At 38.9% G+C, this 27,209-nt stretch overlaps 1 protein-coding gene across 1 annotated transcript; it reads right to left on the bottom strand.

The window, feature by feature from the left end:
• Positions 1-894: 894 nt before the first annotated feature.
• Positions 895-26,642, bottom strand: lrpap1 (low density lipoprotein receptor-related protein associated protein 1). Its single transcript, XM_057844459.1, has 8 exons — positions 26,367-26,642; positions 25,858-26,002; positions 22,827-22,957; positions 15,532-15,652; positions 10,676-10,831; positions 10,380-10,462; positions 1,534-1,710; positions 895-1,417 (listed from the first exon to the last, which is right to left on the bottom strand). The coding sequence occupies exons 1-8, from the start codon at positions 26,526-26,528 to the stop codon at positions 1,349-1,351; spliced, it is 1,044 nt and encodes a 347-aa protein (XP_057700442.1). The 5' UTR covers positions 26,529-26,642; the 3' UTR covers positions 895-1,348.
• Between the last annotated feature and the right edge of the window lie 567 nt (positions 26,643-27,209).

The following is a 27,209-nucleotide window of genomic DNA, read 5'->3' as shown; positions in this document are numbered from 1 at the left end:
AACTGGGGTTTTACACAAGTCACAATCTAAATATCGGGTTGATGCTGTATTTAATTTTAATGGTAATGTGGGTTGTCATCATTGCCTGCATACTTTGATAAAAAATAAATCAGATCCCTTAGATTTTTTTTTACAAAATCATAGGTTGTTGTTTGCTAGGCTGCATGGCACTTAAATTTGCGTTGGTGCTTGTTGGAGGAAACGGGCTGTTCTGCAATGTATTGAAATGTCACTTTTTTAATTGCTTTGAGCTTGAATTCATCTCCCAACTTGTTTGCCAAGTTGTGCGCTGCTTGGGTGCGCATCTGGGTTTGCCGCTTAAAGCCTCGCCCCCAGCTAATATTATAAGAAATTTAATCATAGCACAACCGGTGCACAATAAGATCACATGACAAAGATGGGCCCGGCGGTCATGCATCTGACTCTTCGGAGTCTCAGCGCGCTCGGCAATCATTCCACATCAGAGCTTAAGTGCGCTCGATTGAAAAAGCAGCTACAGAGTTATTTCTCAGGTGCAGAGTTGAAGAATCCAGTGAGACTGGAGTGAGTGATCCGCCAGCCAGTTCCATTCTTCATCACAGTAATCGATGCCTAGGCTTGTGGTCCGGGAGAGGGCAAAACTGATGAATGGTTAAGCTCTAATTTGCCACCCTACTCTTGATGTCTTCAAGACAAATAGACTAATATTTGGCGCCAATTTACTTTTATGGGACTTGTGTGTCTATGGAGGAAGCTTATAATGCTGAGTTACAGGAAGCCTGTATTTTCTCAGCAGTTGTTCGCTCACTTCACCGCAGGGACAAATTTCCCTGACAATGCTTGTAAATAGCAAATGCTTTTATTTATGCCAAGTTAATATGAATGATATTGAAATATATTTTTCAAATACTACTATTTGTATGTTTTTGCCAAGTATTTTATTAAATAATAAAGATTGCTGCAACATTTTTGGCTCTACACTTCTTCACATCCTTTATTCAGCAACTTAATACAACAGAGCCAAGTAGTACACAACAGACTATTTACTTGTTTTTCACCCTCCTTTTTCATCATCTCTATGGGGATGCTGCTACTAAACATTACTACTAGCTTCTAGACATTTGTTTTAATGTCTGAATTTTATTGATTTCGTACCACAACAATTCTGGTCATTTATTCCCCCCAAAAAGTGCTGGATATATTAAGAAATGTTTTTCAAAGTATTTCAAGAAAAGACAAATGATTTGTAAACTCGACAACAAATCAACACGCAAACGCTAAGGTAGAAAAAAACATTACAGTGGCTCAACCGAGTGCAGGACTTAGTTGAGTATATTGATCCTTCGTTAGCATTGTCCAAGCAAGGCTCTCATAGCTCATTGTGGCTCAGACCCTGACCAGAGATCTTGTTGTGCAAATCCTGCATGTGTTTCTTCATCTGTAAGAAAAAAAACCTTCGTTTCGAATTCCTATTCATTTCATTTGAACTTAAACATGAAGAGTAGCAGAACATGTTCCTTCACCACAAGCGAAGTTAACAGGGAATTGAAATACCTTGTAGCCCATCTCTCTGGTCTTCTCAGCCAGGTTGTTGTACTTATCCTTGTTCCTCTGTATGTGTTGTTTGTCTCCAAAAGATTCCACATGTTGCAGCTTCTGGTGGGAAAGCTCCAGCTGCTCCTGGTAGTGGTTGTGCTTCTCCACCTTGGTCTCAAAGTGATGCAGCTCCTCCTTAATGCACAAAATGGGGCATTTCTCTTGATTAATGCAGGGATTTCAAACTCATTTTTCCTCAGTCTATTAGTATACAACTAAATATTGTTCAATTACAGTTTTTCTCAATTGCTTTAGTACGTTTCTCAGATCAGACTTGAAATTCTCAAAACTACTTGCTCAATCCACACAACATTGTATCAGTACTACACATTTAAAAAGCAGTTTCTCATTTCTTTGAAAAAGTTGCAGACGTTTTCGTAAATCCATGCAAATGATTTGTACAATTCTCTGCTGTTTCCTACATTATCAGCTAAGCCTGTCGCAATATGCAATAATTCCATTTATCGCGCGATATATAAAAATGAAGGCGGTAACTTTTCCGCTGCGATTTATCGCCTCGCGTGCACGTGTGCGTGCGCGTGCGGCAGACGTGCTGTTAAAAGTTCGTTACCAACTGCGCAAAATGCATCTTCGTTCCAGGTCCGCCAAAAACTAGCGCCGGAGCCAATTGTTCCCATTATATCCTATTGTTCAACGTATACCGGCCGCGCCAGTGCTCCGGAGTGACTGTGGACCATCTATGGCGCGCCGGTGTTGTTGACGTGTGGGCGCTCCCGTCAGGAGTGACATTTCACGCGGGGCGGCTATTTTTCGGCACAACGCTGGATATTTACAATTAAGTCCGCCAAAACATTGTTACCGACTTGGCTGCTACGAATAACCTCACTTTGACAACGAACAGCTGAATGAAATTACCGGTAAGAGCGCTGTGCTTCAAACTCGTCCTGTATATGAAAGCCCTCATATGCTGGTGTTGTGTAGTAATGAGCAGACGTGACTTCAGCGGCGCTTGCTAACTTTTTTAATGCGCGGTTGTGCGCACACACTAGATATCATGAAATGGCAAACTAGATGTGCTACTTCCCATGCCATTGGCTACGTGAGCCCAGAGTGATTATGGGACATGTAGTCCATATACTACATCGATGAATTCTAAACTGTCATTTGTCACATGAGGTTAAGAAGGCCAAATCAATCCATACCAGTGACTATAGATAATGTTGCAAATATTGTTAATTCAGTACGTGACACAAATGGATTTGGACCATAAATAGGATGTCTTGCTCATGTAGTAAACCTAGCTACTAAGAGAGCTGTAGCAATCAACGGTGTGCCCTGCCTCACTTTACAAACAGTAAAGATTGTTCTCAGCACTTTTATACAATTTTTTTTTCATATCAGTAAGAAGTAAGCACATAAATATTATGCACTAAAATGCATGTTTATATGATGGCAATTTAATTTTTGCTCGTTAGCAAAAAAAAAACAAAAAAACAAAAAATACAATTGTTATATTTTTTTTTACAGAGCATTAAATGTATTGAATCGGATCGAAAATCGTGTCCCTCGTATCAAAATTCGTACCGAACCATGACTTAACTCTATCATTGCATCCCTATGGAACACCATTGCAGAAGCTATGACGGGAAACGTTTTCATTTTTCTAAATGCTGAAGTTGTTAAGTGCAATTTTTTTTTTTTTTTTTTTTTAAACACATTTTATTTATTCTGTGTTTCTGTGCGGTATCAATATTGTTGTTTTTTACTTAAGAGGTATGGTCTATTGATTTTAGTTGTGATTTCTTAAATGGTAAATGGTGTTATACTTATATAGCGCTTTTCCACCTTTCAAGGCGCTCAAAAAGTATATTTGAATTTAAGAGTAAATATCGCGTTTAAATGGGTGTACTTCATCTATTAATATATAATGTATTCGCACTGTCTTATTGTAAATTGGTTTAAAAAATTGGGGGGGGGGCGCAATAAGCGACAGGCCTATTATCAGCTAGGAGTGGGAACCTCTTGGTACCTCACGATACGATACGATTTGCGATACAAAGCTCACGATAACAATGATCTGACGATATAGCGATACAACGATTTTCGATACATTGGTCAGGAAATCATTCTAAGATATTTTACAAAAAACTAATAAACAGAAAAACAAGCTTCTGCTGTGAATTCAAATGAGTTTATCATTAGTAGACGTCCAATCCGTTTGAACTGGGAGGGTGGCAGCGAATGAACGAATGTTCATTCGCTGCCATCCCTCCCACTTCAAACGGATTGAACGTCTATGGCCGTCAGTGGCAATGAGTAATTTTGGGCCATATAAGGTCATTTACCTGTTAATTTTCAGTTACTTCCTGTTGATTTTGTGGTATTTTATGGGTCACTTGCTGTTTATTTTAAGTAAGTATCACAATATATCACCATTTCGATATTTTGTCACACCCCTATTATCAGCTGCAGCTGTCATGATGATCGAAATGGATTATCATGGGTCTCTATTAAATAGTCTCACCACCCACAACATTTAGTCATTAGTTCTAGTTCATTGCCTTTACATGCAAAATGGATTAACATGTTGTCAGAATATGTCAACAAGTGTGTGCTTCTTTCCAAGCATTTTCATAACTTATTTTAAGTAACATTTTAAGCTGCCAAATTTTGTAATAGTTTGGGACAATGCGAGTTTCCACCACGCTAACATAATCAGGGAATGGTATGCCACCCACAACAGAATGTAATGGACTTACTCCATTCATACTTCCCGTTCCTCAATCCCACAGAAGAATTTGTCTCCATTCCAGTCATTCAAGCAGATTCTTTCCACGCTGTACGTATAGCAAGCAAGAACATCCGTTGGGATATGGATGAAAATGTGTGGCTTAACAGAGAGGAACGTCAAGATGTGTAGAAAGAATGGGGCAAAGAATCCCGACAGCAATTGAAGTTTAGTGGTGCCTGTTTCTTATGTTCACATTTTTAATTTTGCTTTGATGTTTTTTTCTTTGCGATACTCAGTGCTGTCTTTGGCTCTCTGTATCTCAATGACATGGTCTGTAAAGACATTGTAAAAACAGTAAAAGTGTAAACTGAATCTTGTCCAGTCCCTTGGAATCTCACACACACAAAGGTGTAACTTGCAATTTTCATGAAAACATACATAAACCATCTTGAGCATCAGAGAGCCTTCCACCAGAGTAAGTGTTATATTGAGAGCATGACAAAGCAGTTTGTCTTGTCCACACACAATGAAACAAGGCTTTGCCAGTCTGACATCACTGACATGTTCATTGACACAGAAATTCAATTTTGAGCAAAACACCAAGAATTTTGCACAAAAAACTGACTTTTGACGGTAATCCATGTTGTTTCGCTACTTGTGCGACGTGTTTTGAGAAATGTACAAACTATTTTGAGAATTTCAATTCTGATCTGAGAAACGTACTAAAGCAATTGAGAAAAAACTGCAATGTTAAGAAGAAAAAAGGCCAAAAATGAAGAAAAATCACCGTTTTGCAAAAGATTCTATGCCAAAACAAAATTGAAAAATCACCACCAACATTTAGCAAATATAGAAAGACTTAATTTGGCTTGGCCTTGCCTTTGACATCTGCGCTACAGAGAAAAAGCTTTAGCCAGAATGTGATCCTGAATCGCAGCTTTCACAGATATAAAACTTAGCTAAATTAAATTCAGGGATGACTTCAAGGTAAAGCACCTGGGCCAAGGCTACAAATGATTGGCGTTTTTACCAACACGCATTACAGAGATATCTTCACTACCGACTGGATACTCAAAATTAAGTGCAAACATCCTAAAGGTTCAACCAAACTTTTCAGGACAAACACAGTATTTCTCTTAATAATAAGTCACACAAAGACGTGACAGTCGGACCATCGCTGTGCCAGATGAAAGATGATTTATGCTAAACATGCGAGACTTCAACTTAGCGAGCACGAAACAATTAAAGCTAGATTCTATTATGTGATGCCCCCACAGAAGTGCACCAGAAATAGCAAAGAGGGAAAAAGACTAAAGAGCGGTAAATGGATATGGCATGTTATGCTTGCTAAGTATGATACTGTATACTTGGAAAAGGAAAAGAAGGGGCTACATTTAATCACTCATGACAAGCGGCCATTTTTTACATAACAGGATGTTATCTGTCTGCCCTGCTGGTGCTTGTCTTATGCAAATTGGCCCACACGGCTCTACAACACTCTAAACTCTTTCAGTGACGTACGTCCAATCCATTTTGACTGGAAGGGCTCGCAGCGATCAACTGCTATCCCAGTCAAAGTGGATTGGATGCTTAGCACCTACAATGGAAACCAATGAGTGAAATTAGTTCCCTATAAAGGGTTCATATTGTGGGAAAAGGGAAACAAATTTGTGCGCATTTTTTTTCTTCAGCCTATTTAATACTGTTACCTTTGCTAAGTACGGTAAATAAAATGAGTCAGTATTTCTACTTTACTCCCTGTCTAATTAATACAATTACAGATAGATAAGAGTTCCTATCCTTCGCTGGCAACGTAACCCAAATTTCCGCGTAAGTCAGAATTACCTCTTTTAAGTACCCCAATATAGGCCCTACATCTCAAAATAACTATCCAAAAACATGTATTATACATCATTGTATTGTCTCGCCAAGATGATGGAGCTAAATCCTAGCTAGACAGCGAGCTATCCTGTAACATTCCCCATCTCTCCCTCACTCGGCTGCAGAAAGGGCCCAGAGCCAAGCGACAGCGCTACAAACCACACCTCATACAAACAACGCCTGATGTTGGTACGGTGGCGCGAAGAATTTGTTTATAATGTGAAGTTCAAAGGGGTTTTGGGACAATAGGTCATAGCCCAATTCCTTACCCTAAACTTCACTGGACACAGGGGTAATGCGGACACAGGGGTGTGCCTAAACATAACTCGATTGTAACCTTTGCTATGTTTGGAAGTCATTTAATGTTGTGAATCAACCGTTAAAGTTGGTAAAATTGCTCCCGTTATTGCAGATTTTGAAGATTTTGCCATTTTAGAAGTATTTTAGATAAAAAATGACTCGCCTTAGGTTTGCTACAACAAAGCCTGCCTGAGAAGTCTGCTGCTTTATGATGGAGGCTGTTTAGTAACGCTGTCGAGTCTGTAATTATGCATCAAGTTCTATATACATGTGATATCTATGAGACTCATCAGACACTACCACCGTAGCATCATGTGGGCGAAGTTTGTAAGGGCGTTGTTGGTATGAGGCGCGGTTTGTCACGGCTGTGCTCGGCTGCACGACTTCTTCGTGGGAGCAAATGCGTTCTTCCTTGTGTGTGCGCATACGCTCTTCTTTGTGTGGGCATATACGTTCTCTTCCGTTTGTACTTGCGCTCTTACTCACTTGCGTCCTACCTGGTTGACACTTCTTACCCAAAATAAAAGCATGCAACACAAAACAAAAGTCAACATTACAATCAAATACATGTTTCACCATACAGTGCTGCTCAAAAGTTTGTGAACCCCCTCAACATTTTGGAATTTTCTATTATTTCAACCTGATTTCCTAATCAATCAATTCAGTAGTTTTTTTTTTTTTTTTTAACAGTTGTGTTGTCGAGACTAAATTAAAAAGAGTTTTCATCAACTGATGTAGGTGCAAAATTGAACTGTTTGGTCACAACCAAAACCGCCATGTCTGGCGAAAAGTCAACACTGCATACCACCAAAAGAACCTTCTCCCAACAGTGAAGCATGGAGGTGGGAATGTCAAGATCTGGGCTTGCTTTTCATCCTCAGGACCTGGACAACTCCACATAGTCCAGGGAATCATGAATTCTGAGGAATATTGTCAAATCCTAGAACATAACCTGACGCCATCTGTTTTGAAGTTAAAGCTTGGCAGAAGGTGGATCATGCAACATGATAATGATCCAAAGCATTCCAGCAATACAACCAAGGAATGGCTGAAAAAGAAGAAGATTCGTGTTCTGGACTGGCCCAGTCAAAGTCCTGACCTAAATCCCATTGAAATGCTGTGGCGGGACCTGAAGCGAGCAGTTCATGCCAGACGCCCATCAAACCTCTCTCAACTGACTGCGTTCTGCAAGGAAGAATGGGCAAAAATCCCCCAAAGTAGATGTGAGAGGCTGATTAGTCACTACAGAAACCGTTTGGTTGAGGTAATCTCTGCAAAAGGAGGCGCAATATCCTATTAACTGAAGGGGTTCACATACTTTTGCACACATGATATCTGAGTTTTTCTTAAATCAACCACTTTTGTTAAATAAAGAATGACAATATAACTATTTCTTTTGTTTCAGTCCATTATTTGGAATGTCAGTATTGTGGATTTGGGTATAACTTAACATTTAATAAGGTTATTTTAGTTTTTTTTACAAAAAATATGACCATCGTTGTGGGGTTCACAAACTTTCGAGCAGCACTGTAGGTCAGAACGGTCAAATGAATAAAATAAAGTAAAAAATAAGATACTGTAAGCATTAACTTCACTATCAGTTGACGAGACAGTTCCTACAGACATTGCGTCATGGATTCCCGTGGAGGACCGGGTCAGGCAGAGCGTCGTGGCAGCTTTCACTGCGATAAACTCTAACACATGCTGTGTTCTAACGCCGGATTTTGGTGGACACAGGACGAAAGTGTTAGTGCATACAAGCAGGCTCATCAGAGTGAATTGGTCAAGGATTCAAGGTAATTATTAAATAAAATAATGCACTTTGAAACGCTGTGACAAAAATGAAATGATTGGGAAAAATTGGCGTAACTGTAGCTTAAAATATTTATGTAAAATGAATGATAACTGCCCGTTTTTTTGCTTTTAACCAAGAATCTAGACTGTTTGTGTTCATATCTATAGAAATTCTCAGATTTATGTAATTTACAAGAAATTTCAAGTCAAAAAGCTCTTTGTTTTGTGATGGCTGCCATGTTGTATTTTGTATCCTTACACAATAGCGTAACTTTACATTCAAGTAATCAGGTACTTTTCAGCCAACTGCCCGTTTTTTGGCAAAAATTAGTAATTTGGACATTTCTGCATTCATTAAAAAAAAAAAAAAAAAAAAAATCGGTTTTCACGTGTTTTATTTTATATAACAGTTCAATCTAAAAACGACGAGGCCCAGATAGCCGGCAAGACGTATTGAGGCAATGGTGACATCGGAATTCAACCTAAATAAGTTGTGATTGTATATAGAAATATTTGATGTGAAAATTGAGTGATTTGTTAGCTGTTGAAAACATTTTTTATTTATTTAGTGCAATTTTGACTTGAAGTCACTATTTCGGACAAAAACTTATTTATGTTAAATATTGCTATTGATCCTGAAAATGTAGGTGATAATCTCTGCGTTTGGTGATTTTTGTGCACCTAGTGTAACATCTGAGAATTTTATAGCCATTTTAAGTTTTGCTGTATAAAAAATTAATTAATTGGGATTTTATTGGGAACAGCTTTGAATTTTTTGATGCCGCTGCTCATGGAGACTCATATATGCCTATATGAGGTGCCTGTTTTGGTTTTACCCCGGTAACACAACAGGCACGTCAACGGCGCGACAATGATGCATAAAAATCACTCACCTTTCGGCTAAATTCGCTATTTTGAAATCAAAGAGGTTGACATACTTGAATTGTATAGATCCGAGGAGAACATTTTTACGAGGAGGGTCGTAATTCCATCTAACTAACTAACAGTGACAGTGACACCACAAGCAAAGACGAAAAGTGATTTTTTTGCAGAGTTAATCCCACATACCTCAGAATTAATACTATAATATGTAAATACTATAATACTACAGAATTCAGATTCTACACTAAGAATAGCTTTAAAATGACAGCCTTTTTGAAAAATATGATTGGCAATGAATACTATAATTATTATAAAACTATTATATATAGCAGTATACTATAATAATAATAATTCTAGATTTTTTTAAAGAATTGTTTTGAATAATGTTGGAAAGGCTAAGTCAGTGTTCTGAATCTGTTTACATTCCATTCTTTTGCACTAGTTAATGCTATGAGTGTTTGACCTCATTGTGTATGTGTGATTAATTATTGTTATTTACATGTTTATTTGTACTTCAATAAAGGATTTAAGAGTTCCAAAATGTTTTTGTGAATGAACAAGCGTCAACAAAAAATTAATTGCTAAATTAGTAACAAAAAACTATACATATTATTTCTTTTTTAATAGTCGAATATTTGTAAAAATAGTCGGCTGACTAATCGGGAGAAAATTAGTCGTTTGGGACAGCCCTACCGGAACATATTTCCTCCACTACCTTGTCACCTTTTTAACCCCTGACACATTTTCATGCCTGATCATTGCAAGGTGGAGATAACTGCGTTGGGAGTGAATACGACCAGTATGCCAATATATACCAATATTTTTTATTTCTATTAGAAAAAATATATCAGTATAATGTTACACATTCTTGTGTATTTGCCACATATTGCCACAGTTAACATTGAGGCTTTGGGCCTCTTTTGACCTCGTTGTGAGTTTGTAAGGTTGTGATTTCTGATTAACCAAACTCGATGCCAATCAAAGCGTTTGTTCTTCTTTCTCCCCAAATTAAAATCGATAAGAGAATCGATAAAGAATCAAATCGTTAAGCAATATCGATAAAGGAATCGGAATCGTAAAAATCCTATCAATTCCCATCCTTAGTCTTTACCTGCGGACCTGTATTAGTATTTCTATATCAGCATAAAATGTGACAACTTTTGCCACCTCTTGAGGTTCCACTGTTGTTAAAACATGTGTCTGTCCACAAACCAATAGATTAGAGTTAATGTGTCAGAGGAGACATAAAGCCTACCTTGAGAGAGTCCAGCTCATCATCACTGAGGTTGGCTCTCTTAGCAGCCTCCCACAGTTCGATCACACGAGGCTCCCGGAATTCTATCGAGCCACAATTGATACACATGAAAACAGTTGCCGCATCAGTGCACTGAATACAAATACCAGAGAGTGAAAAGGCAGCAGGGTGCGAATGAGAAGGAGTCGAAGACTGACAGTGAATCAGCAAAACTGATTGACTGCCTGTGCTCTGATCATTAAAGAATGAGATTTCTTCTATTGATATGCAGAGTGTGCGTGGGCGTTTCCCCTCACCGCTGTCCTCGCTGAAGCCCTCGTGGCTGATTTTACGGAGGCGATCGAAGCCTTGGTTGAGGTCTCTCATCTTCTGCTTGAGCTCCGTGTGCTTCTGTTGCACCTCTTGCTCTTTTCCGTCGCCCTCCAGGGGGGAGATTACATTTTTGTGGATCTCTAGGAGTCAGAGGAGCACAGGTTGGGAGTCAGAGAATGATACGTGGGAGGATGAGCGCATTAAATGATGATGTGAAGAGGAACAAGAGTGATGAACAACATTATCAGTGCAGGCGTCTCAAAAGAACGTATTGTTTCCATGTGGTTGTTAACATTTCACATCCATTTGCCTTTTTCTTTACATAAAACATTGATTTTGTGGAAATGGCACAATACAAATTGCTTATTTTTGGGGTGATGTGGATGTTTCACTCCACTTTAAACCACAAGCGCAATAATATACATATTGTTACAATTGATCAATATTTGTAAGGCTAACTAGCCACCATTGATGGCCATCAGCATATTACTTTCCCTTGGGTCAACATATCCAGTTCTTGTTTGTTAGATCACGTAAGATTTAAATCGATGAAGACTTGTCTTCAGGGTCGGTGGTGGAACAGAATATTTATGGGTATGGTTTGTGTGTTGAGATAATCGGACCACACAGAGTGCAGTCAAAACTTGTTCTTTTTGTCTTTTTATCTGTTAGTAATTTGTCGTTAACATTGATTTTTTTGCTCGGTTGTTCATCAGCTGATAAAAAAATTGCAAAAGTCTTGTGAAAAGTGTCAGTAAAGATGCTCAACTATTGATTCATAATTACTGTATAACAATTACTGCTTGTAACGATCAGCAAACTAACAAATGAAAGACTGTAAGAAGTGCTTATCTTCCAAACAACTTAACAAATAATTGCAATCATTAAGAGGAAAATGTCACGATCATCAATCGTTTTAACGAATGACAACATTGTAGGGCAAGCGCCATAAAAAAGTGATTTCTGTCATGTTTTTGTCTCCTCTTTCTGTCCATGAGGCAAAACCTTGAAGGATCAAGAAATCGAGGCGTTAATGACCTGTGATTTTTCCTGGAAGAAGAAGTGCATCCAAAATGGCACTTGCACTCAGCAGCAGGGCAGTAGAACATGAGCTCAGCACTTTGAGCTCAGATCTAAATTAAAAAGACAAGGTTGCTTTTCTGGGAGAGTAAGAAAATAATTGCTATGTCACTGAACTGTAGTAGGAGTCAGACTTCATGCAGAACAACATCTCAGGTCATATTGAGTTCACATCATTATTCAAATGAGTGCTAATGAAAGCTCACAATAGACAGTTTTACAAGTTTCTGGAAGAAACGCCTTATGGTGGAGGAACTGAGCTACAGCTTCAGTACATTTATAACGATATCGTGCTACTTACTTTTTTGATCAACCCATCTTGAAATCCAATAAATGGAAGGGAAGTGAAAGCATAGAGGAAATGAAGCAAGACAGGCAGTGATGCAGCTGGAGCTAGAGGCGGCGTGGGGGCTGATGGAGACTCCCTCCCAGGCAGCCTGTGATTGGCTCAACATTTAAGTGCATCAGACAAGCAGAAAAGTACCTGCGGCAGGTTCAAGAGACATGCTACACTTCTGAGCTCTAACAGAAAGGTTCTGTCACAAAACAGGCGGCAAGTGTCATTCTTAGCCAGAGGAGACCAGCGCTAAACACTGTGCCATATGTCAAATGGCATATGGCTCCCAGACTGATGTGATGTCTGGGCCGTGGAGTGTGAGTTGGTGGGTGGCCACACGCTCGGTCTGATACAGTCTATGTCACAGGTGTCAAACGCGAGGCCTGCGGGCCAGCTCCAGTCCTCCACTTCATTGTGAGTGTCAAGCTTGTCACATTTTTACTTCTCTACATCAGTCAAGTCTGAATGTTGAATACAGTTTAAGTTAGGTGAAGACTTGAGCTATGATTCTAGAAAAGTACTGTGACACTAGGTTTGCTTGAGTCAAGATAATTATAAGTCACTCCTGTAAAGAAGAAAAAAAAAAAGGACAGTGTGGACACTGTAAAATGGAGTACCATTTAGTAAGCTCTACACAGGAAATACTTCAAAATACAGTCCTTGGTAGTAGAGCAGGGCGGTAAACCGAAAATTTACCGGCACCGAAATTCTTCACGATGACCGACGTAATTTTGACCATGACGGTAAATTCGGTAATTTAATAAAACAAGAAAATATAGTCTTTTCATCCCGCTTTGACTCTGTGTTGTTCGGCAATGTTCATTCCCCTTTAAGAAAGCAGAAAGTGTGCTTACGTATGGAGTCACGTGGTTATCAGGAAGCCAAACAAACAAGAGCCCTGTGGCTAACGCTAGCGGCTAACGCTACATGCAAACGTGATGGAGTGTGGCTTAAGGGAGGTTCGCCAAACTTTCACCCGACATTAAATAGACTCTTGGCGGCATCCAGACAGGCTTTCACCCGCTGTCCTCCCTTGTTCTCACGAATTCCAAAGAGGATGCTTTCAATGCTTTTTACTAGTAGCCAAGCCACAGGCTAACGCTAGTGGCTAACGCTAGCGGCTAACGCTACAAATAAACGTGATGGAGTCGGATAGCAGCTCTTACCTTGGTGAAACAGCTGAACTTAATAGTGGATTGGGCACGGACTGCATCTAGCAATTAGTATGTCACGTTATTGTGTATCTCTGTCTATGTGTGATTTCTGATGGCTGCTGTGATAGTAAAGCATTCAGCATAAAGTACAATCCAACAGTGAAAATTTTAATATGACTGTTTAATGGCCCCTGCTATTTTTCTGTATGTGCTTAATTCTGTGTCATTAGATCAATGCAGCTTTAATGTGTGTGTGTCTGTGTGGGGGTTCATGTGTGCTTGCATGTATTAAAAAATGCTCTGGGGGAAAAAAAACCTGAAACCTTGAAGTAAACACTTGTGTTAAGTAAATATGTCACAGCAGCCATTAACAATAAGTTGTCTTTTTGAAGTGTACAGTTCAAGCTGTAAGTCATTTGTATTACAATGACATGTTTGCACAGGCATATTGATTTTGACAATGTACATTGTTCAAGCAATACAAGCTGTTATAAATGTTCATACTTGAATTCTTATTGTTTACAATAATTTTTTGTATACTTAATGTTTAGACTGCATGTACGATTGTTAAACATATTAAATTGAAAGCTGGTAAATAAATCAACAAGAAACGGTTAATCTGTATTTCATGCATTGATTCAGATTTTCAAATTATATAACAGTCCGCCTGGGTGAATTTATCGTCATTTATCGTTATCGAGGTAAATTTGCTCAATTTACCGCGATATGTGCTTAAGGCCATATCGCCCAGCCCTACTTGGTAGTGATGAATAATTTTGGAAACAAGTTAAAGCAACACTAGGTAACTTTTCAACCTTAATACAATATTTTCATAACATTTGTGATGAAAAGTCGACTGACAACTAGTTAAATGACACTTCTGTAATGACCTGACGGGTCTGTATCGCTTTCACTGGAACTAATTAACTTTGAGGAGGGTGGTAGGAACCCTACCACACAAACTACAACTGTGCTGACTGCTTTACGACATACATCTCTTTCCCCATTCGTTATACAGACGGAAGTCAATGCGAACGCTTTCGCGCGAATTCTGCACAGAGAAAGAGACGAAAAGTTTTGTCCGAGGAGACAAAGAAAAGACAAAGGGAGGCTCCAGGACAAAAGCACACTCAAGAATAAACATTGGCCCAGGTTTCACTTGCTGGCATGACCCCTCCACCTCATCACTATTCATCCTTCACACATACACTGGAAACAGAAATGTGGTTCAATCTAACTGCAGGCGACAGGGAGATCAGGATTTTACGATACTGTGCGCTGATCCTCATGGGAAATGCAGTCTTCCTTAAGGCAGAAAACTACTGCTTTTGTCCACCTGCGCCGCCAAAAATCGACCAAAACAAAGTTCCCTAGTGTTGCTTTAACGAAGGGGTCGGGAACCTTTTGATGGCTCGCAGACAATCTTTAATAATTAAAAAAAATTTGAATTTTTTTTTTTTTAAAAAAGCGTTTTGTTATACTCCTTTGCCCTGTTACCAGCATCCTCAAGGGGCTGCTGTCCCGTTTCAATATAACCAGCATTGCCAATTTAGTGCAGAAGAAGAAATGGGCGAGCGTAAGTGGAGAGAGAGAGACAGGTGTAGAGAGAGAGAGATGCGCGGGAGCGCCGTGTTGCGTGGCAGGGTGTCCCCCACTGGTTTTTGTTTGTGTTAATAAAGTCTCAGAAAAAAAGCCATCCGACATGTCTATATGTTCTTTTACACTACGCCACCTCCCCAAAGGAAGAACCGGACGTAGGAGCGACACCTGTTTTTTTCTCTCGCTTTGGATGAGTCAACAGACGTAAGCAACTTATCCGAGTTCAGCATGATTGCAAGGTTTTGACTATTAAAGGGACAACAAGACGGGAGGATTTATTCAAGTCCTTCACTGAAATCGCTAAAGAAAAAAATCTACCGATGGATAAACTTGTTTCGTGAACATGAAAAGAGACGCATCCTAAGTTTCTTAACGCCTGCATGAAGCTTAACCCCACCAAGTATCAACCAGACTACAAAGCCATCAGCAAAACCATGCAGCACCAGAAGTCACATTAAAAAAATGTGGTGTTCATGGCTCTCTCAGCCAAAAAGGTTCCCGACCCCTGCTTTAATGTAAACTTAGGATGCGGAAAATAATCTTTTAGGCACCAATGAAAATAATGTATTCATTTAGTAACAGTAGCAGCACAACAGCCTTAATTCATTGTCTGTCCCGATGGTGATAGATGTCATTTGGACGGCAAGGATGAAAACGTTTAAAAGCTCACCCTCAGTTCTGCTCACAGTTTCCATCAGGATGTTGTATTCATGGATCTTGTCCTTATGGTGCTGAAACTCTCTCTTTAGGCTCAGCAGCTCATCCTCAGAAAATTTCCCGGAGGTTTTTGCCTGCGCAATGAAAACGTTACTTGATTGTGGACATACTTGACTTCGAATAAATCACAATACAAGACCAACTAATGTGACGCATTTCAGGCATGGTACAATGGAACAAATTAAAGTCGTACTAAAAAAACTTTAATGTATGCAGACAAAAGAATTGTACTATTTATTGTAAACACCTCATCCCAAAATAAACAAGATTTGCAAGAGGTTTGATGAATCTTTTAGACAGTCCACGTCGGTCTAGAAACTAACTTTTATTGTTTTATCAAACTTTAATTCATACAGAAAGCAGTGCAGCATGATGTCACTGAATTTTGACATAACATTTCCAAATAAAACCTCATGAATATGCAGTCCACATAGTTGATTTCAAGCAAAATAAAAATCCCATATCCTTCCTCACCTTGCCGTCAGGACCAATTAGCATCAGCGTGGCACACATTTTCCAAAGATGCGCACATAAAAAGCTCATTGTTGCCATTAACACAGCAGTGAGGCACATTTACTTCATCTCTTCATTTACATGAAAGCTAATGTTTTCTCTTACTAAAACCATGGTATGAAAAAGTATCTGAACCTTTTGGAATTTCTCACATTTCTGCATAAAACCGCCATCAAATATGATCTGATCTTTGTCAAAATCACACAGATGAAAAACCAGTGTCTGCTTTAACCCTTTAAGGTCTGGGCCTATTTTGTCTGATTTTGCATGCCTTTGAAGTTGCCTTTATATTTCAAAGAAAGAATTGTTTACGATGGCCTGGTTTGGTCCCTTTTTTTGTGACACCTTGAACTTCATGTCCAAACTGTTGTTTCCTTCACTGACCAATTATAAATCATCATTTTGGGCCCAAAAATACCAAACATTCCAAAATCGTTTTGTTAAAATTTTTAATATTGATGTCCAATCGACAACCAAACATGCGTAACGAACCGTTTTGAAACTTTGTAATATTTATTCAACATGTTAGGATGAACATTCAACCAAAAAAATGTAGAATAGTCTTATATTTGACAATTCAACATAAACAACAGGTATAGCCATAGGCGTTTTTTGCCTTTATACATGCTCTAGTCAAAACAGGTTATATACAGCAGACCGAACAGTGAAAAAATACGGTGCTGCTCAAAAGTTTGTGAACCCCCTCAACATTTTGGAATTTTCTATTATTTCAACCTGATTTCCTAATCAATCAATTCAGTAGTTTTTTTTTGTTTTTTTAACAGTTGTGTTGTCGAGACTAAATTAAAAAGAGTTTTCATCAACTGATGTAGGTGCAAAATTGAACTGTTTGGTCACAACCGAAACCGCCATGTCTGGCGAAAAGTCAACACTGCATACCACCAAAAGAACCTTCTCCCAACAGTGAAGCATGGAGGTGGGAATGTCAAGATCTGGGCTTGCTTTTCATCCTCAGGACCTGGACAACTCCACATAGTCCAGGGAATCATGAATTCTGAGGAATATTGTCAAATCCTAGAACATAACCTGACGCCATCTGTTTTGAAGTTAAAGCTTGGCAGAAGGTGGATCATGCAACATGATAATGATCCAAAGCATTCCAGCAATACAACCAAGGAATGGCTGAAAAAGAAGAAGATTCGTGTTCTGGACTGGCCCAGTCAAAGTCCTGACCTAAATCCCATTGAAATGCTGTGGCGGGACCTGAAGCGAGCAGTTCATGCCAGACGCCCATCAAACCTCTCTCAACTGACTGCGTTCTGCAAGGAAGAATGGGCAAAAATCCCCCAAAGTAGATGTGAGAGGCTGATTAGTCACTACAGAAACCGTTTGGTTGAGGTAATCTCTGCAAAAGGAGGCGCAATATCCTATTAACTGAAGGGGTTCACATACTTTTACACACATGATATCTGAGTTTTTCTTAAATCAACCACTTTTGTTAAATAAAGAATGACAATATAACTATTTCTTTTGTTTCAGTCCATTATTTGGAATGTCAGTATTGTGGATTTGGGTATAACTTAACATTTAATAAAGTTATTTTAGTTTTTTTTTACAAAAAATCTGACCATCGCTGTGGGGTTCACAAACTTTCGAGCAGCACTGTATATACCATCTAACACAAAAAGTGTTTAGAGGCCATCTCTTTATTAATTTAGGTATTGCGGCCCATCACCTGATGAAAACTATGTACACACAATCAAGCTTCTTGAACACACATTTATATACCCAAATTGAGAAGACTGATTGTGGGAAAATATATATATATATAACATTGGAGAAAAAAAAGTATTTTCAAAAATATTTACAATAAACAAGTTAAATTTTTTTCAGGCATGCCACTCCGAAAAGCAGTTTTGTCCTGGAATTCGACACAGGGCGACATCACACAGCCCACACTTCCATGGGGTGTCGGTCCTCTTTCCACCCTTCCATTTTCATTTCACTTTACTTTCATTGTCACTATAAATGTACATGAAAAAAAGTCAGTATTTATGAAAATAATAAAGTATAAAATAAAAATATATACAGCAATAAATAATAATGGAAATCTATATGTATGACAATAGAAAGAATACCATAGCTGAGTATGTGCTACATCCCTAATCTTCATATAGAAAGAAGATCACCACAATTATAAATTCCTGCCTTGGATACACACAGTGCACGTACGACTTTGATCTGATATGCACATTTTATTATTATATACACAAACACACACTTATATTGCATCAAAATTAACTTTGTCTTGCAATATCAAAAGAAACTTTCAAAAGAAACTTTTTCAGCATAAAAAAAAAAAAAAAAGTGAGTTTGCTTACCTCTGCTCGTCGATGGCGTCACCCACGTGTTCAAATCCGTCACTATCTTCACTCGAGGACTCTTCCGAAGAAGACGATGATGACGAATTTGGACAATCCTCTTCCTCAAGTTGATCAAAAAGCACAATTGCTTGCGCTAAATTTAGTTTTCTGTTCATTCTCAAAGTCACACAAAGTCGCTGCTTGATCCAAACGGCCGTCGCTCGCCACCTCGCTGCTTCAGAACACTCCTCCCTCTTGTTCGGTGGAACCTCGCACGGCAGTTATATTTATTAAAAAAACGCATTTTGTGCTTCCACTGTGACTTCGAAAGGGTTCGTTTGATTTGTGTTTTTTTCATGGAGCTTCCGTTTTGAAAAAGGACAAGAAATGATGCAAATATAGACATAAACAAATGATCCATGCAGTGTTTAAATGTTTTTTTGAGAGGACAATAAAACTATAAAACTTAAATGACAATATCTCACGTTTTAGTTGGTCGATTGACTTCAAATAATAACGAGAGTAAACCGCAACTTCCGCACTTTAAAACGAGACCAACCAACGGCATGTGGGTGACGTAATTAAAACGTGAGGGCGCTTCAAAGACGACGTGCGCTGAGGACGCGCCGGCGCGTCCTTCGACTCTCAAGGGTTAACTAAAACCCAAACATTTATAGGTTTTCAAATTTTAATGAGGACCCATGCACACAATGACAGAAGGGGGAAAAATAAGTAAGTGAACCATCACATTTAATATTTTGTGCCCCCCCTTTGGCAGCAATAACTTCAATCAGACGCTTCCTGCAGATCAGTCTGGCACATTGATCAGGACTAATCTTGGCTATTCTTCTCTACAAAACTGCTGTGGTTCAGTCAGATTCCTGGAATGTGTGGCATGAATCGCTGTCTTTAGATTAAGCCACAGCATCTGAATGGGGTTCAAGTATGGATTTTGACTTGGCCACTCCAGAACATGTATTTTGTTCTTCTGTAACCATTCTGAAGTTGATTTACTTCTGTGTTTGGACCATTGTCTTGTTACAGCATCCATCCTCTATTTAACTTCAACTGTCTCACAGGCAGCCTCAGGATTTCCAGCAAAACATCCTGATAAACTTGTGAATTCATTCTCCCATTAATGATTGCAAGTTGTCCAGGCCCAGAGGCAGCAAAACAGCCCCAAATCATGATGCTTCACGGTGAGGATGAGGTGTTGATGTTTGTGAGCTGTTCTATTTTTCCTCCACAGATGAGGTTGTGTGTTACTCCCAAACAATTCAACTTTGGTTTCATTAGTCCGCAAAATATTTTGCCAAAACTTCTGTGGAGTGTCCAAGTGCCTTTTCGCGAACATTAAACAAGCAACAATGTTTTTTAGACAGCAGTGGCTTCCTCTGTGGAGTTCTCCCATGAATACCATTCTTCGCCATAGTTTTACATATAGTTGATGTGTGCACAGAGATATTGGGCTGTGCCAGTGATTTCTTTAAGTCTTTAGCAGACACTGTAGGGTTCTTTTTTACCTTCTGAGTATTCTGTGCTGAACTCTTGGTGTCATCTTTGGTGGACAGCCACCCCTTGGGAGGGTAGCAACAGTACTACTCTCTCCATTTCTAGACAACTTCTCTGACTGTCGATTGATGAACATCCAGACTTTTAGAGGTGGTTTTGTATCCTTTCCCAGCTTTATACAAATCAACAATCCTTTATCGCAAGTCTTCAGACAGCTCTTTTGACGGAGCCATGATGCACATAAGACATTGATTCTCATCAAGACAATTCTTACCAGGTGTGTGTTTTAGAGTGGGCAGGGCAGCTTTAAACCACTCATCAGTGATTGGGCACACAGTTGACTTAAATTGTTTGGTAAAAAATGCTTTCAATTGTTCTTTAAGTCTCCTTAGGCAGATGGTTCACTTACTTATTTTTCCCCTTTGTCATTGTTTGCATTCTATCCTCATTAAAATATGAAAACCGATAAATGTTTGGGTGGTTTTAGTTAAAGCAGACACTGTTTTTACATCCGTGTGATTTTGACAAAGATCAGATCACATTTGAAGGTGATTTTATGCAGAAATGTGAGAAATTCCAAAAGGTTCAGATACTTTTTTAATACCATTGTACTTGCCGTTAAGAAACCTCTACATCGTCTGAGTGACTTTTCTTCTACCTGACATACGTATGTTGACAATGAATCAAAATATTTTGATAAAGTTTTTTTATTGGGTCATACAGTTTCAACTTTTATGGTTAACCCTTTAAGGTCTGGGCCTATTTTGTCTGATTTTGCATGCCTTTGAAGTTGCCTTTATATTTCAAAGAAAGGATTGTTTACGATGGCCTGGTTTGGTCCCTTTTTTTGTGACACCTTGAACTTCATGTCCAAATTGTTGTTTCCTTCACTGATCAATTATAAATCATCATTTTGGGCCCAAAAAGACCAAAAATTCCAAAATCGTTTTGTCAAAATTTTTAATATTGATGTCCAATTGACAACCAAACATGCGTAACGAACCGTTTTGAAACTTTGTAATATTTATTCAACATGTTAGGATGAACATTCAACCAAAAAAATTTAGAATAAATAGTCTTATATTTGACAATTCAACATAAACAACAGGTATAGCCATAGGCGTTTTTTGCCTTTATACATGCTCCAGTCAAAACAGGTTATATACAGCAGACCTAACAGTGAAGAACAGTGAAAAAATATATACCATCTAACACAAAAAGTGTTTAGAGGCCATCTCTTTATGAGTTTAGGTATTGCGGCCAATCGCCTGATGAAAACTATGTACACACAATCAAGCTTCTTGAACACACATTTATATACACAAATTGAGAAGATTGATGTGGGAAAAAAATATATATATAACATTGGGGGGAAAAAAGCATTTTCAAAAATATTTACAATAAACAAGTTAAATTTTTTTCAGTCATGCCACTCCGAAAAGCAGTTTCGTCCTGGAATTAGACACGGCTACATCACACAGCTCACACTTCCATGGGGTGTCGGTCCTCTTTCCACCCTTCCATTTTCATTTCACTTTGCTTTCATTGTCACTATAAATGTACATGAAAATAAGTCAGTATTTATGAAAATAATAAAGTATAAAATAAAAATATATACAGCAATAAATAATAATGGAAATCTATATGTATGACAATAGAAAGAATACCATAGCTGAATATGTGCTACATCCCTAATCTTCATATAGAAAGAAGAACACCACAAATTATAAATTCCTGCCTGGGATACCCACAGTGCACGTACGACTTTGATCTGATATGCACATTTTATTATTATATACACAAACACACACTTATATTGCATCAAAATTAACTTTGTCTTGCAATATCAAAAGAAACTTTCAAAAGAAACTTTTTCAGCATGAAAAAAAAGAGTGAGTTGGTTTACCGCTGCTCGTCGATGGCGTCACCCACGTGTTCAAATCCGTCACTATCTTCACTCGAGGACTCTTCCGAAGAAGACGATGATGACGAATTTGGACCATCCTCTTCCTCAAGTTGATCAGAAGCACAATTGCTTGCGCTAAATTTAGTTTTCCGTTCATTGTCAAAGTCACACAAAGTCGCTGCTCGATCCAGCAGTATCCAACTGGCCGTCGCTCGCCACCTCGCTGCTTCAGAACACTCCTCCTCCCTCTCGTTCGGTTGAACCTCGCACCGCAGTTATATTTATAAAAAAAAAAAATAAAAAAAAACGCATTTTGTGCTTCCACTGTGACTTCGAAAGGGTTCGTTTGATTTGTGTTTTTTTCATGGAGCTTCCGTTTTGAAAAAGGACTAGAAATGATGGAAATATAGACATAAACAAATGATCCATGCAGCGTTTTAATGTTTTTTTGAGAGGACAATAAAACTATAAAACTTAAATGACAATATCTCACGTTCTAGTTGGTCGATTGACTTCAAATAATAACGAGAGTAAACCGCAACTTCCGCACTTTAAAACGAGACCAACCAACGGCATGTGGGTGACGTAATTAAAACGTGAGGGCGCTTCAAAGACGACGTGCGCTGAGGACGCGCCGGCGCGTCCTTCGACTCTCAAGGGTTAAACAGACCCTACATAACAGCTTTGTGATTTAGCAGAGCGCATCCACCAGAAACAGTAGAGTCTGCTTGAAAAACGACAAATATATAAAAAAGTAAAAAAAGTGGGAGCAGCCAATGTTTGAGACTATTATAATGTAATATCACCATGTTATGTTATGTATTATCGTCCTCAACTCCGCATACTTTTATTGTTGGGATGGGACTGCATCTAATAGTGTGTGAGAATATGAGATGAGTTGATGCCAGCCTTGACACAAAAAAAGGCAAATCCAGATGGTGTTTTTGCAGCCTGGATGTTGCCAACAAAGTGCTCACGCACGCTCACACGCACCTTGTTCCATAGTTTGTCCAGCTTAGGATCTTCAAAAATGTCACCATCTTTGACATCATGGTCCTTCAGTGAGTTGCTCTCTAGAGGTCTTGTGTCTCGTTTGCCATCCATCCCATATTTGGCCAGGATCACTAACAAACACAGGCGAAGCAAAATATATCAGCTGCTTTCTGACAGCTGGTACAATTTTGAACGAAATCAATGGATTATTTTAATTTTGCTCTTCTCATACAATATAACAACAATATAACAAATGCCAACTGATAAGTAACACTTGATTAAGATGAATGCCATTATAACGTTTCTTTATTACAATCACCAATTTGTCGAAATGCCTCAACTAAGCTGAATAAAGATGGAAAAAATAGCCATGAACCTAATTTAAGATGACTCAATGCCAGACTCTTTCTAAGAGAGCTCAACGAGTAAGCAGATCACACCTGGCAGCAGAAATTTCATGTTATCGTCCTCTGAATTCCTTTAAGAAGAAAATATTGGACTTGTCTTTGTTTGTGCTGCTCCAGTTAAATATTATTGTGCCAGCTGATTCAGCACCTATTCACCTGTTGCCTCAAGCCGTTCATACAACTCATTAACCAGTTAGTGTCTCACAAACACCCATGCACAGCATCTACAACCTTTATAATCATGGTGCAAAACTTGAAATGATCCACTCATTTACACTTGAACATTTTATGGACTCAGGTGACTTTGGGGATAATCATTACAACCACTAGTATAAAATAAGCACATGCCCTTGTACATACTGCAGGTGTGAAGAAGGCCACTTCGGGTCCTGTTCTACGACACTTGGTATATACTTGACCAGCACAGGAGAACTAACTATGTCAAAGATCTACAAGGTCACTGCAAAGTGAAAATGAAGTAAACTCCAGATGGCAATGGTGCTCCATGATACAGGTGTTCATGAATTATTCATGTCACGTCATATCATAATCGTCCGACATTTCTGTCAAATTAAAATGATCAACAGAGTGAGGGGAAAATTAAAAAAAAAAAAAAAAAAAAAAATATATATATATATATATATATATATATATATATATATATATAATACCTGCACCTCAAAGACCTTTCACAACAAAGATGTTTATCAGTATTAGCATGAAGTTAGCAGTCTGATAGAAGTAATACGATATGGTCGTTTTAAATACAAAACATGAGCTTTTCTTGCTGTCCTATCGTCTTGAGTTTTGTCCCGTAAGTGTATTACCAATACCATTTAGCAATGACTAGTACATGGCTACTACTGTAACATGTCCCAGTGATACATGATGAGACGCTAGTCACATTTATTGGTTGCGTAACAAACTAGTCTCCTGCCCTGTGTCATACTGTGTAGTATATATAAGCCCCTTTCACACACATATCCCGGTAAATTCCAGTGTAAAGTGACGCAGGATTTACTCGCGTCATTGCTTTCACGCATGGAGAGATATCCCAGGAATGACGCGGGTTGGACACTTTTACAGACTTGTCCCGTGTTGCCCACTGGTGCTCTCTATGTGGGGAGGCCTGCTGGCGCAATTTTAAAACCCGGACCTTACGTCATTTTTGGTCTACGGCGGTCACAATGTTGGTCAAATCGTGTTTTTTTTACAGAGGCGTGGTAGTGTTCCCGACGTCGTAACTGCAGCCAATTCAAACTCATCAAGACTGTATTTAAGCCCTTGCGATCCAAGAGAAGGGTGCCGAGATATTAACTTGCTGGGCGCCATTCAACACCTCTGCCGCCCTTGTTTTGAAATCCCCTACGTTGTGCTGGCATTTGAGTGTATTTGTTTGATTGTCTTATCGGCTCTCTGCTTACCGCTAAGGTTAGTATTATTGATCCCCCTCGACCTACTGTCAAGGACCTATTGTTTTAGTCCTCTTTTTCCGCAATTGCGTGTATTTATAATTGTATTTGATAAATCCTTGAACACATCTCTCTGTTGATTTCTGCTTTGAGGTACAACCTTTTTCCGCAGTAGCGGACCCCAACATCGGCAATAAAATAAACCACACATTTAAAGATGGACGATGGACTCTCTTCGTCGGCTCTACGATCGGCCCGGCAAGATATTTACGCCATCAGCTATCGTGCTGTGCCCCGGGAATTTAACGCTTGCTTTCACATTAGCCTCGTCCCAGGACTTTCCCAGGAATGTCCACGTAATCTCCGTGTCAGTCGAACTGGGAAATTGCATTCACATACAAGGGCTCCCTGTTTAAATCCCTGGATTTTCCCTGTGTTTCCGCGTGTCTGAAAAGGGGTGTAGAATGTAATCGATAGGTACTGTTCGGATTAAATAAAATTAGCTCTGTAGTCTGTAACCTTACTTTATATGCATGTATATAACCATAAACGTACTGTATTACACTTTTTACACACTTTGATTTTACATTACTTGATAATCTAATAATCAGAATTATTAGTTTGATTACACTTGCTTATGAATCTATTTGCATAAACTCACAGCTGATAATACGTTTTCATGTTGACTTTGTGAGACAGTAAAATGTGTCTGGTATTCTACACACAGAGGTGGGATACACGTGCACGCCAAAGAATGGTTAAGCTCAGTAAACTAACAGGTCAACAGGTCATGACGGCTCCAGAATGCAAAAGCGAGGAGAACGGGAACCACCTACATGTGAAGAGCAGAAGACACACCTCATCTGGGACTCATAATAGAATGCTAAATAACCATTTTGGAATATACAGCACTGATACTTCCGCTATCGTGTACTTTGTTGGGGTAAGGGAATTACCAGCCAGAATTCTGTATCTGTATTTGCAATATTTCTGGAATCAATATAGTAGGAGGAAATTACTACATTAAGTCTGAGTCTTTTCCTGAGTCTATTATTGCATCTTTTAAGGACTTTCCGTTCACAGTGATTAATAAGCACGCAGAACATGCAAATAATATAATTTCACTCGACCTCTACAGAGGTCCTGTGGTCTTTAGTAGGCCGATTTCTAACAATATGCATCATTTATTTAGAGCCACAAATATAACCTCACCATTGAAGTTACGGCGGATTTGGGCCTCTTTCTCTCCATTTTCATCTAGACCTTCAACCTTCCATTTCTTCCATTGGAGTTCAGCCTTCTCCTGGATTTTCAGGTCACTGTGCAGCTCAGCTTGTTTCACAGGAGACAGCTGCATCTGTTGCAACATAGGAAGAACATCATTAGATTCAGCCTGCCAATATTGGCTGCGCTGATCAATACTGTATGTTTCATGAATTTACTCAATCATATTGCACTCAATGTAACACAAAGCAGCTTTAATAGTGAACAATTGATGGTTATTAACTCATTAGTTTCACCGTCATTGGCAGCCAGGAAGGTAATAACCATTACTTATTCATGTTAAATCTGCATTGTACTACATTGAGTGCACGTAATAAATAGGGTTTAACCTATTAGCGATCAGTCATTTTCAAATTCGCAGCTTTACAAAATGGCGAAAACTATATAGAGACCGGTTATGGGTCCGAAAATATTTAATTTAATTAATTTATACGTACCCGTAAGGCTTTGTTCCAAATCTGGTTCAACTTCGATATTCTGAATTCGACAGTCTGTTCATCATTAACGCCATCGACGTTCTTAGGCTCATTCAACTCCCGAGAGTATTTGCCGGCCATTACACCTACAGAAACAACAACTAATAAATACAATTCTTTCATCTTAAATATTAAAACACGCCGGGCGCCTAAAATGTAATCTTAAAAAAGAAACACACTGTCTGACAGTATTGTTGTTGTGCCTCAGTTAGTAGTAAGTACCACAAGACATGTGACCAAAGGGGGCGGTTATTTCGGTGTTAAGTGCAGCATGGGTTTTGAAGTCCATTTCGGTGCAAATTACAGTCTACAACAATGAAACCGCCGCCTTTTTTAAACCACAACTCCCAGCATGCAGCGGAGCCTCGTTGCTAAGCAGCAGGGACCGAGCAAATCGAAAGCCTCCACGCGTTTTCGTGACTCGAGCATCCACAACGCCTCCATAATCGCCTCCCAAAATCAGTTTAAACGTTGTTAAAAAAGGAAACAGGCACACCGTGGACTGTTAAAAATCGATTCAGCCTATCAAGCAATATCATTTGGAAAAAAGATTTCCCCAGTTGTGTATTAAAGCCCCTGAAATCTTTCTCTTCACTGAGAGGAAATGACTAGTAGTAATGTAACAGCTCTCAAAGGTTTTAGAATCGTTCTTTGACATAAAAAGGCTGAATGTGTGTGCGTGTAGTTTTCAAAGGGATATTTTAAATTAACTTTAGGGGCTAGAGATTTTATTAGTGTTGATAATGCAATACAATTGCCCCTTTCACATACAGCGTTTAGATCCAAGGATTTAAACAGGCAGGC

Source organism: Corythoichthys intestinalis, chromosome 8, assembly GCF_030265065.1.
Source record: "Corythoichthys intestinalis isolate RoL2023-P3 chromosome 8, ASM3026506v1, whole genome shotgun sequence".
NCBI lineage: Eukaryota > Metazoa > Chordata > Actinopteri > Syngnathiformes > Syngnathidae > Corythoichthys > Corythoichthys intestinalis.
Note: the sequence above shows the minus strand (reverse complement) of the source record. Positions and strands in the feature narration are given on the sequence as shown.

Coding starts and splice junctions, on each gene's coding strand:
- lrpap1 (XM_057844459.1), bottom strand. CDS start 26,528: ATGAAAGAATTGTATTTATTAGTTGTTGTTTCTGTAGGTGTAATGGCC. Junction 26,003..26,366: donor TTTGGAACAAAGCCTTACGG/GTACGTATAAAT, acceptor ATGTTGCAACAG/ATGCAGCTGTCTCCTGTGAA. Junction 10,832..15,531: donor AACTGTGAGCAGAACTGAGG/GTGAGCTTTTAA, acceptor TCTGACTCCTAG/AGATCCACAAAAATGTAATC.